Source organism: Neoarius graeffei, chromosome 26, assembly GCF_027579695.1.
Source record: "Neoarius graeffei isolate fNeoGra1 chromosome 26, fNeoGra1.pri, whole genome shotgun sequence".
Lineage (NCBI taxonomy): Eukaryota > Metazoa > Chordata > Actinopteri > Siluriformes > Ariidae > Neoarius > Neoarius graeffei.
Genome location: NC_083594.1, coordinates 347,501 through 360,295, shown reverse-complemented (window position 1 = coordinate 360,295; position 12,795 = coordinate 347,501). Strand labels below are relative to the sequence as shown.

At 39.5% G+C, this 12,795-nt stretch overlaps 1 protein-coding gene across 1 annotated transcript in view; it reads left to right on the top strand.

Annotated features, from left to right (window-relative positions):
- Positions 1–9,874: 9,874 nt before the first annotated feature.
- Positions 9,875–12,795, top strand: part of npffl (neuropeptide FF-amide peptide precursor like) — a 5,237-nt gene continuing 2,316 nt past the window's right edge. Inside the window, exons 1-2 of the mRNA XM_060910890.1 lie at positions 9,875–9,994; positions 12,763–12,795. The exon at positions 12,763–12,795 is cut by the window's right edge and continues 92 nt beyond it. Of these exons, the coding sequence (XP_060766873.1) occupies positions 9,875–9,994; positions 12,763–12,795 (153 nt within the window). The remainder of the gene's footprint in view (positions 9,995–12,762) is intronic.

Sequence of the window (12,795 nt, the reverse complement as noted above, 5' to 3'; positions counted from 1 at the left end):
ATGATTCAGTTCTTTATGCCTACTGTTTAAATGAATCACTGAGAATTTTTATTCATTTGATTTATTTTGAATCACTGATTCTCTTTTTTTACTGTTTTTTAAATAATTTCCTGATTTGCTCGTGTTAGTAAGTTCTTGCCAGCTACCAGTAAATGAATTATGTTTTGATTCACTTGATTCTGATTCAAATTCATTTAAGTAATTTGATTCCTTTTACCAAACTGTAAGTGAATCAAACTGTAGAATTTTTAATTCACTTGATTCTCTGTTACAGTTAAATTTAAATTTTTGAATAAATTAAGCATGTTTTTATTTATTGGACTTTCCAGTTGTAGGGATGGACTGCCATGATGTGGCCATAATAAATTCCCTTTCACTGTACAGCATTGAACACACCAATCCCTGTACTCGATGCCATGTTCTATCTCCGCCCATTCTTCTGACTCCCTGTAATGGTATTGGATACAGAGATGATACCGGATACCAAATACAGTGACGTCACGACTGCGCTTTAAACCTGCGGCAGAATCGAAATTCCTTCTCTCTGGCGGCGGGTTTCCACGCGTGAAAGAGACATCGTTACATCTGTGCTACAGGAGAACAAAGGACAAAGAATGAGCTATTGATACCTTTAGCCAAAGTTCAATGTATTTGATCTTCACATAGTTGCAGTAATAACTGAACCGATTAGTTACTGCAGCCCACGCAGTATTTTAAAGAGAAAAGGCGACCGGATCCCTTTCCCCTTTCTCAACATCGACGAACTACGAACAAGATTCCTTCCAGATCATCAGACGACCAACGGGACACTGAAGATCTTCAGCTGACGAGCTGTAAAAGTGAATGGAACAGAACTGTTTTCTCCCTGGACCTGTGCTCCGCGCCATACATGTCAACCTATACGGAATGTCCGTATTTTATACGGATTTGATTCAATAAACGTAGTATACGGGCGTACAAATAAAGTTATACGAATTCTTTAAAAAACTTCAATATTTATTTTGAGCTATAATCAATTCCCATGATGATAAAAGAGCGCATAACATTCATTTACAAATGTACTGTACATCACAGAAAGCACAAACAGCCAGTAAAGAGTCTTATGAAATCGCGCGTTATCTTGTGGTAGCAAGACTTCATTCCACTTTTGATCATGCGCACACCGCATTGTGAGAATCCCGCCAACCGGGAAGTAACATTTTGTCTGAAACGCGTATTTCCACCTGAGCGACTTTCACTAGCGACTGAAAAGATTCTGAATGGGCACTCCGGCAAGATCAACACAGACGCTTGCTGTGACATGCAGCCTCGTGAGGTATTGGTGCAGAGCGCTAAAAAAAGCTGTCATGGAGTACAATTCAGAACATTAGAGTGACACTTTGTGTTTTTGTCAAACATTGGAGCTTTGTATTCATTCTGAAGGTTTATTGTTATTAATATTGAATAAAAAGTAACTTGGATATATCATTGTTAATTATCATTCAAATTTTAGGTAAATTATTTTAATTTGCATCTTATACGGATTTTATAAGGGAAATACGGATTTTGGAGGTTGGTTATACAGGTTTGATTGACCAAAGGTTGACATGTATGCCGCGCTGTCTTCGGATAACAGACGGCGCACTTTCAGTAGCCAAGCAAGAGCAATCTCAAGTAAGGCTGGCATCTGGGCAATTGTTAAAGTCAAAGTGAACTTTATTGTCAATCAGACCATGTAACAGAATTACACAGAGGATTGAAACTGCGTTTCCCCAAACTCCAAATGTGCAGTATTAAAAAATTGACACACAACTAAACATAAAAGTGCACACAGACATCAACAGATAAGCAAATTAACACAACATATAGACAGACAGTGGGCATACAGTTCCTAGAATATTCACAGATCCAGAAATGTAGTCAAGTTTGAGGTATGTTACTGGGGTGCAATAGTACAAGGGTACAATAATACAAGGTGCAGTATGGTAAAGTGCAGAATAGCAGCATGGAGATAAATAAGTATTGTAAACTTGTATGTTCTTGTGCAAAAAAGAATATTGGCATATGTGCATATAAAGAGCATTGTATAGACATTGAGTTTACTGTTTTGACAGTTTGCTGGTCTTTTGTGTGTGTGTGTGTGTGGGGGGGGGGGGTTATGTTCTTGGAGTTTTTATGAGTGAGTTGAGCAGTCTGGTGGCCTGTGGGAAAAAGCTGTTGCTGAGTCTGGTAGTCCTGCAACGCATGCTGCTGTAGCACTTGCCAGATGGTAGGAGGGTAAACAGTTCGTGTGCAGGGTGGGTGGGGTCTTTGATGATGTTGATGGCTCTTTTGCAGCAGCAGGATGAGTATGGAGCACTTGCATGTGACGTCACATCCAATCCAGATTGTAAACAGACGCCACCTTGTCGGTCAAACGCCATATTCCCGCCTTCTACTTCTACTTCTACCTTTTCTTCTGGAAAACCCTACTATATACAATTCTACTACAACGTCACCTCCACTGAAAATCAATAAAACATAAGACAAGTGGAATCCTGTGTCTGAGTCCTTCCCTTTCAAGTGTGGGAAACCCATGATGCTCACATACACTTGACAGTAGGCTGCCACGGGACCCTGACAGGCGTGCAAAATGGATTGCTGCTATCAGGTATATACAGTAATAGTGATAGACTACTGATACTTGATCTAACATTGGTTTCCAGCAGAAAATGACGGTTTGTAGCGATTTCCATCGCATGCACAACATTCCGGACGAGATAGCGAGACCAGCGGGGTCTCAATACTTAAGTGACTTACCTGTCCAATGAGGATTGTTATTTCCTTGTTTACAAGATGCCACATCTGAGGGGGGCTGACAAATCCTGAATTTCTGTAAAGATAACTGTCCAGAGATTTATAAGCACGCAGTGCTTCACCACTGAACAGCGAGGGAAAGTTAATGAGGTAATTATACACGTCTGGGTATTCCGCTGGCAGTTCAATATCCACTGATATGGTCATGAAAACTACGTCCGGTAATCGATAAGGGTCACTAATCTGTAGGTCGTTTATTTTAGACATATATCTACGGTAGTTATCTGTTCATTAGAAAAATGAGCCGTGTAGTCCGATGGTTGAAATTGATCCATTTTGTACACGAGTGCAGCAGTATTCAGCTGTGTTTTTTACCGACAAGATGGCGGCTGTTTACATTCTGGTCACGTGACTGCAAGAGGTCTATAGGTCCTGGATGGATGGTTGGGCTGATCTGGTGATCTTCTCTGCTGTCCTCACCACCCTCTGTAGGGCCTTCTGGTCAGCAACAGGGCAGCTGCCATACCAGACTGAGAGACTGCTGGTGAGGATGCTCTCAATGGCACCCCTGTAGAAGGTGGTGAGTGCAGAAGGGGGGAGGTCAGCTCTCCTCATCCTGCGTAGGAAGTGGAGGCGTTGCTGTGCTTTCCTGACAAGGGAGGTGGTGTTAGTTGTCCATGTCAGGTCATCTGTGATGTGCACCCCCAGGAACTTGGTGCTTTTCACTGATTCCACAGCACTGCCATTGATGGTGAGGGGTGTGTGACGTGATTTTTCCTGAAGTCCACAGTTATTTCCTTTGTTTTATTGACATTGAGGTGTAGATTGTTGATGTCACACCAGTTGATGAGTTGGTGTACCTCCTCTCTGTAGGCTGAGTCATCGTCGTTGCTGATGAGGCCCACCACTGTTGTGTCATCTACAAACTTCAAATCAAATCAAGTTTATTTGTACAGCGCTTTTAACAATAAACATTGTCGCAAAGCAGCTTTACAGAATTTGAACGACTTAAAACATGAGCTAATTTTATCCCTAATCTATCCCCAGTGAGCAAGCCTGTGGCGACGGTGGCAAGGAAAAACTCCCTCAGACGACATGAGGAAGAAACCCTCGAGAGGAACCAGACTCAAAAGGGAACCCATCCTCATTTGGGCAACAACAGACAGCCTGACTATAATATTAACAGTTTTAACAGGTATAACCCTCAACTGTCCTCATGGGGCCGTCCTTCACAGGAGTGGGGCGATAAAACTCCAACCAGACACAGGGCACCAGGATGGATCAAGCAGGTCCGAGGGGCAGAAGAGGCCAGCATCTCAATCCCAGGATCAACATGTAACTCAGAGGGACAGATGGGGGGGGGAGAGAGAGAGAGAGAGAGAAAGAAAACACGTTGTTAGGTATGCCCTAAAAATGACAAGTATTAAATCTGTGTGGTAGGCTCGCAGAGACGAGAGTCTTTACATCAGGCATAACACACAACAATGGCATGTTAATATGGTAAAAAATATATCATGACCTGCTCTGGCTGGATGCTTGATTGGGTGATGGGAGCACACTCCTCAGCAATGATGAGATGCAGATGGGACCCTTAGGCCTGGCCAAGACAATTCAGTTACATTTCACCGGGTCTGGGACATGCGACAGAATGTCTGACGGCCGATTCCCTGCAGGCTACGATAGCCAGTCGAGGTCCCCACCGTCTCCACCAAAAGATTTCCTGTTGACTCCATGTAACTCAGAGGGACAGATTTGGGGTGGGGGGGGGGGGGAGAGAAAGAAAACACAGGTGGTTAGGTATGCCCAATGTCACCTGAATAAGTAGGAACAGTATACATATTGCACCGAGTACAAGCAGGGACTCCGGCAACTAACTATGACAGCATAACTAAAAGGAGAGAGCCAGAAGGTAACACAGGCATGAGGGAGCCCCGGGACATAAAGCAGCAGCCACTACACCGTCAACAAACTCGAGTGAGCAAGTGAGTGGGGACTGACAGCATCCATACATCCCAGTTTACCAAAACACTCTGTCTGAGGACCCTCCAGATCTACTCCTTTACCTCATAAACACCATTAACAAAAGGCTTGACTAAACAAATATGTTTTCAGCCTAGACTTAAATGCTGAGACTGTGTCTGATTCCCGAACATTACTTGGAAGGCTGTTCCATAACAGTGGGGCTTTGTAAGAAAAGGCTCTGCCCCCTGATGTAGCCTTCACTATACGAGGTACCAGCAGATAGCCTGCACCTTTTGATCTAAGTAGGCGTGGCGGGTCATAGAGGAGCAGAAGTTCACTCAGGTACTGTGGTGCGAGACCATTTAGTGCTTTAAAGGTCAATAGTAGTATTTTATAATCAATACGAAATTTGATTGGGAGCCAATGCAGTGTGGATAAGACAGGCGTGATGTGGTGATATTTTCTAGTTCTAGTAAGGACTCTTGCTGCGGCATTTTGAACTAACTGGAGCTTGTTTATGCACTTATTGGAACATCCAGACAGTAAGGCATTACAATAATCCAACCTGGAGGTAACGAAAGCATGGACTAGTTTTTCTGCATCATGCAATGACATTAAATTTCTTATCTTTGCAATATTTCTGAGATGAAAGAAAGCTATCCGGGTGATGTTAACTTGATGATGTGGTTCGAGTTGTGTCTGGCACAACAGTCATGGGTCATCAGTGTGAACAGCAGAGGACTCAGCACACATCCCTGGGGGACCCCAGTGTTCATGATGGTGGTCTCTGAGGAGTTTTTGCCAACTCTTACTGTCTGTGGTCTGTTGGTGAGAAAGTCCAGTTGCATAGCGGGGTGCTGATGCCTATCGCACTGAGTTTATTCACCAGATGTTGTGGGATGACTGTGTTTAAGGTGGAGCTGAAGTCCTGTTAGTCTTAGTTGTGGCTAGTTAATGTGAAGAATGTTGTTTATTTGAATTCATTCATGGTTTAAATGTATGCATTTTGATTCACATGAAAGTCAGTCTTAGACCATGTGTTGTTTGATTTGCTTTGTTTACTATCCGTATTTAGTTAGATTGTGCATGTGTTCTCTCTCTCTCTCATCCCCCTCCTCCTTGTCATGCGCCTGCGCACGCCCTCTCCCCCTAGCTCCTTCTCATCTCGTTAGTGCGCAGCTGCGTGTACACACACACACACACACACACATAAACACATGATTTCTTTCTCACATTTTAACATCCACTCACCCCTACACTGTAAACTTGCATATAGCCCATTACTTCTGATCACCATTAGTGCCTTAGTTATCATCATCATATACACTACTGATTATTTGTATACATTGTATCACCATTTATATTGAATTATTCCTTGGCTGCTATTGTTGCTATATCTGATCAGTATTAGTTTGCTAATTCGTGTCAGCTATTTCAATAAATGGTATCTTTGGAATAAACGGTGTCCTGTCTATTGCTACAACATTCACTGAGTACCAACCTTTGCCAAACAAGTATTCTAATTGCCTTCGCCCATTTGGTTGTTATATGAATGTTATACTGGTAGATCTAGAGTAAACGTATTACATTAGAGCTACAATACTCACTAAAACTGCAACCCCGATTCCAAAAAAGTTGGGACAAAGTACAAATTGTCAATAAAAACGGAATGCAATAATTTACAAATCTCAAAAACTGATATTGTATTCACAATAGAACATAGACAACATATCAAATGTCAAAAGTGAGACATTTTGAAATTTCATGCCAAATATTGGCTCATTTGAAATTTCATGACAGCAACACATCTCAAAAAAGTTGGGACAGGGGCAATAAGAGGCTGGAAAAGTTAAAGGTACAAAAAAGGAACAGCTGGAGGACCAAATTGCAACTCATTAGGTCAATTGGCAATAGGTCATTAACATGACTGGGTATAAAAAGAGCATCTTGGAGTGGCAGCAGCTCTCAGAAGTAAAGATGGGAAGAGGATCACCAATCCCCCTAATTCTGCGCCGACAAATAGTGGAGCAATATCAGAAAGGAGTTCGACAGTGTAAAATTGCAAAGAGTTTGAACATATCATCATCTACAGTGCATAATATCATCAAAAGATTCAGAGAATCTGGAAGAATCTCTGTGCGTAAGGGTCAAGGCCGGAAAACCATACTGGGTGCCCGTGATCTTCGGGCCCTTAGACGGCACTGCATCACATACAGGCATGCTTCTGTATTGGAAATCACAAAATGGGCTCAGGAATATTTCCGGAGAACATTATCTGTGAACACAATTCACCGTGCCATCCGCCGTTGCCAGCTAAAACTCTGTAGATCAAAGAAGAAGCCGTATCTAAACATGATCCAGAAGCGCGGACGTCTTCTCTGGGCCAAGGCTCATTTAAAATGGACTGTGGCAAAGTGGAAAACTGTTCTGTGGTCAGACGAATCAAAATTTGAAGTTCTTTATGGAAATCAGGGACGCCGTGTCATTCGGACTAAAGAGGAGAAGGACGACCCGAGTTGTTATCGGCGCTCAGTTCAGAAGCCTGCATCTCTGATGGTATGGGGTTGCATTAGTGTGTGTGGCATGGACAGCTTACACATCTGGAAAGACACCATCAATGCTGAAAGGTATATCCAGGTTCTAGAGCAACATATGCTCCCATCCAGACGACGTCTCTTTCAGGGAAGACCTTGCATTTTCCAACATGACAATGCCAAACCACATACTGCACCAATTACAGCATCATGGCTGCGTAGAAGAAGGGTCCGGGTACTGAACTGGCCAGCCTGCAGTCCAGATCTTTCACCCATAGAAAACATTTGGCGCATCATAAAACGCAAGATACGACAAAAAAGACCTAAGACAGTTGAGCAACTAGAATCCTACATTAGACAAGAATGGGTTAACATTCCTATCCCTAAACTTGAGCAACTTGTCTCCTCAGTCCCCAGACGTTTACAGACTGTTGTAAAGAGAAAAGGGGATGTCTCACAGTGGGAAACATGGCCTTGTCCCAACTTTTTTGAGATGTGTTGTTGTCATGAAATTTAAAATCACCTATTTTTTCTCTTTAAATGATACATTTTCTCAGTTTAAACATTTGATATGTCATCTATGTTCTATTCTGAATAAAATATGGAATTTTGAAACTTCCACATCATTGCATTCCGTTTTTATTTACAATTTGTACTTTGTCCCAACTTTTTTGGAATCGGGGTTGTATAGCAACATCACTAAGTTATTCCATTGATTTTAATAGTTTAACTATGAACTATTAGACACTTGAATTAATTATTAATGAATTTATGAGACTGATCCCTTTTTACATGAGACTGATTTGATAAGCCTGTTGCACCTACACAGTGAAACTCATTTTATCATTAAATCTTTCTAAATTATCCATGTAAATGAACCAAATTGCTGTTTATTGTGCTTTAATTATTTATAATTTAATTATTTATTGCAAATAACCAAAAAAGTATCATTTTTGCTTTTAGTGTGTAAAACAACTTGAAAAATTATTCTTTTGATTCATTGCAAAAGGAATTGTTCAAAGAAAGAATAGTTTCACAGTGAATCACTCGTGCTGTGGTTATTCTGTGGTTCTGATCCGATGTTCGGTTTTAATCAGAAATTTTTAACTTACACACAACTTTAACATTCATGTAACTGTTTCTCTCCATAAATAAATAACTGCTTCAGTTTTTATCTAAAGGTCACCTGCTGATTTTTATTTAAAGTAATTAAAAATCACACACACACACACACACACACACAGAGGACGTGTGTATCATTATAATAATGTGTGTAATGAAGTAAGACTCTGTGCATGATTATTGCTGGACAATTGAATGTTAAATCTGACATGAAAAGCAGGAAACACTGATCTTTTCTCTTTTGGTCATGTGACCTGCTGATTATGTTCATGTTACTGTAAATTAAAAAAATCATAAAGAACGAGTGAAAGGTTAGTGAACATAATTCATGTGTTTTTGTTCACATTTTTCTTTTATTATTTATTTAGTTTTATTTCCCAGCATGCATTGGGCTTGTGTTTCTCAGTCTGTATCAAAATACAACAATTAATCCTGTTTTTAATCCTGTTTTCTCATCTATTAACAATTCCAGATATTTAACCATTAAAACCAAGGAAATTAACAATAAAACAAATAAACAAAAACTCTCTGATGTTTGTTTGGAATAAAAATTTTATTAATTTAAATATAGAATGGAAAAAGTAAGAATTAATTAATTAATTAATTAATTAATTAATTTACTGTCACTACACAATGACGAATTAAGTAAAGTTGAATATTAAACTTGTGAACTCTGATAATGTAATAAATATATAATGTAGTGACTCCATACTAAATCATAAATATAATTAGACAGAATATGATATTTAAATTATCTGTTACTATTATCATATTTAGATAACCTATTATTATTATTATTATTATTATTATTATTATTATTATTATTATGAACCTATAAACAGTTATTATTGTCTTCATCTGATGTTCCTCTGTTCAGTTCTTAAAGCTGTAATCTGATTGGTTGTCATGGCTATTAATTGACTATTTACAGTGTTATTCCAGAGAGGTGTCGCTCTGTGTGTGTGTGTTCATATTAACTATAGTACAGTGTAAAGATCTATTGAATCTCTGAGAACATTTATTAACTTAAATTATATTTAAATTATTTTATTCAGTACATGTGAATATTCATGAGATAATAATTAATAAACACTTAAATTTCACTCATTGTGACAAATAATTAAACATTTACATTTTTGTCTTATGTTTGCATTTAAGGCATGATGATGATGATGATTATGATTATGTAGCTAATTTAGGAAAACAGTGATTTTGTGTGTGTGTGTGTGTGTTTTAAAATAGTAATAAATCCCTTTTAATCCTCACTTTACTCACTTTGTGAAGAAGCTCAGGAGACTCTCATTAATGGAGGATTTAAAACTTTAATCACTTTAATATCTGTTTATTGTCCTGTGGGACGTTTAACACGCATCATCCTCTTCCATCCTGTGTGTGTGTGTATGTATATATATCCTCATGTTTTCTCCCTCAGAACCAGCCATTTATTTGCTAATTGAGAGTGTTGGAGTGTGTTTGGTATGATGGAGGCAAGTGTATGGTCTGTGGTGTTTGGTGTGTTTCTGGTTGTTGCCGGGGCGACACATGGACCCTCAGATGAAGACATGCCTGTGGACTCAGAGGAGAACATGACAGAGATGTTGGTAAGCTGAAAAACATCAACATCACACAATCCAGATTTTAATCTAAATGTCCATGTTCGGGCCCTAGATAGGGGACAGAGTGTGCAACTACTGAACATTCAGAGTAACTGAACACTGCACAAGGCTGCTTTAATATATGCTGATTTTAAATTGTATAAAATAGAATCGAACTGTTTTTAAAACAGAATAAAATGGTTTTCTGTTCAGAAATTGATCAGATTTTACTGAAAATTTACATAAAAACTCTTCACACTCAAAAATAAAACAGACTTTATTCAATAAGATTGAAATAAACTAAATAAATGTTTATATACAATTATATTTATATAATCACAGAAACTTCAGAGACATACACAACATTTAAAGCAACTGAATAAAGTGATGGTGTGGTGGTTATCACTGTCGCCTCACAGTGAGAAGGTTCTGGGTTCAAGCCCAGCGGCCAACGGGGGCCTTTCTGTGTGGGGTTTGCATGTTCTACCCATGTCTGCATGGGTTTCCTCTGGGTGTCACGGTTTCCCCCACAGTCAAAAGACATGGAGTTTGGTAAAAATTTGTTGTGCGTCACTTTGGATAAGAGTGTCTGTGAAATCCCTGTGACGTTAAACACACGTTTGTAATTTTTAAAAAATAATTTTTGAATTCCTTTGAGATGTACAGCAGCAACTTATTGACATTCCATTCATACTGAGTCACGATCTATGAGGACAGTGTCCATTTCACAGCTTGTACAGAATCCAGTCAGAAAATATCAAGCGTGATCAACGTTCCAAAAAATTGTCCAGATTTCACCGCAGTTCTCATTTCTCAATTTGTTCTTCTTCACACAATCTCAATTCATTGCATTCAACCTCACTTTCATTTCCTCCATCGTTTACAGTGTCACAGGGTTGTCCTCAGAGCCGTGACCATTCCCATTTCTATAATTTATGAGGTATTTTCATCACACAGCTACTGATGATCCCAACCAACCCACAAAAAAAGGAAATGTGCAGCTTTACAGGTAGAACAGATGACATTCCAACACCAAAAGAATGAAGCTTCCAGTCTTTCTGATTTCTCTTTAAAGATTTTACACTGTACGAGTCTTTTCCTAACTTTACCACACCAACATCATCCTCAATTTTACACCTGAAGTCTTTTCACTGTATTATTTTAAGATGATTATGTGACTCACTGGTTCGATCTTCTATAGTGTACAGATGCTTTAGAACATTCCTCATGGAATTTCAATTCTAAATAAAACATGAACGCTCCAACTTTATACTAATCACATGAATTAAGTTCCGCAGTGTTTTTTTTTTCTGATTTATATTCCAGGATTATCCCAAACAGAGGAGTGAATCTGTTTAAAGCGTGATATCTTTAGGACTTTATGCATCGTGATCGTAAACCCTTGGGTATGTGCTACAATAGGATTGTGTTCTTTTGTTGGACTTGTCTTCTTTCATGATAAAATGTCAGCAGGCTGACTCAGTGAAGCCGAAGAGTGCAGTACAGTAACCCAGTCTTACCAAACTCCTCTCTCTCAGCTCACATGTCTTCCTGAATCTGATCCTGGGTTGTTTTAAATTCCTAAGGAAACTGTTAATAAAGCTCTCAGAGTGCTGAAGATCTGAAAATGGAGGTTTCCACTCCAGCATCCCTGAGAGATATCTGAGCTGGAGCAGTGTGGCGTCTGGGACAGAATGAGCTGTTACACTCTCGACAGTGTGAAATTAACCAGCGGGTAAACTCACACTGAGACATGAAGTAAAGGGTTAATGATCCTAAAACTGTAAACAAACAAACACCTTCATTCAGGACAAATTTTATTAAATTTAAACTCACAGCATAAATGAAGGGCGGCACGGTAGTGTAGTGGTTAGCGCTGTCGCCTCACAGCAAGAAGGTCCGGGTTCGAGCCCCGGGGCCGGCGAGGGCCTTTCTGTGCGGAGTTTGCATGTTCTCCCCGTGTCCGCGTGGGTTTCCTCCGGGTGCTCCGGTTTCCCCCACAGTCCAAAGACATGCAGGTTAGGTTAACTGGTGACTCTAAATTGAGCGTAGGTGTGAATGTGAGTGTGAATGGTTGTCTGTGTCTATGTGTCAGCCCTGTGATGACCTGGCGACTTGTCCAGGGTGAACCCCGCCTTTCACCCGTAGTCAGCTGGGATAGGCTCCAGCTCACCTGCGACCAGTGTTTTATAATCTTTACTTTCTCTGCATGTTTTAAATTTACTTTAATTTTATTCTATTTTATTCCGCTGGTTTCTTTTTCTTTTTCTCCTTTTTTTCTTTTTGGCATTTTATTATTTTATTTCTACTATTGTTTAATTCATATTATTTTCTTTTAATTCTTTTAATTCTTTTAATTAATTGTTTTAGATTAAAAATAAAATTATTTTATGTAATTTTATTTCTCTATTGTTTACTGTTTTTGTTTCTGCTTCTGTAAAGCACATTGAACTGCCATTGTGTATGAAATGTGCTATATAAATAAACTTGCCTTGCCTTGCCTGTAGAACAGGATAAAGCGGCTACAGATAATGAGATGAAATGAGCATAAATGAAAAATAACAGTCCTGATAAAAATCTAAACATTTAATAATCTCAGTTTAACTCCAAGTGAACAACACAATTAGATTAAAAGCTGTGTGTGTGTGTGTGTGTGTGTGTGTCTGTGTGTGTGTGTGTGTGTGTGTGTGTGTGTGTGTGTCTGTGTGTGTGTGTGTGTGTGTGTGTGTGTGTGTGTGTGTGTGTGTGTGTGTGTGGACGTGTGTGTTTTACAGGTGAGGGAACAGCAGCTCCATGGAGTTGTTGAT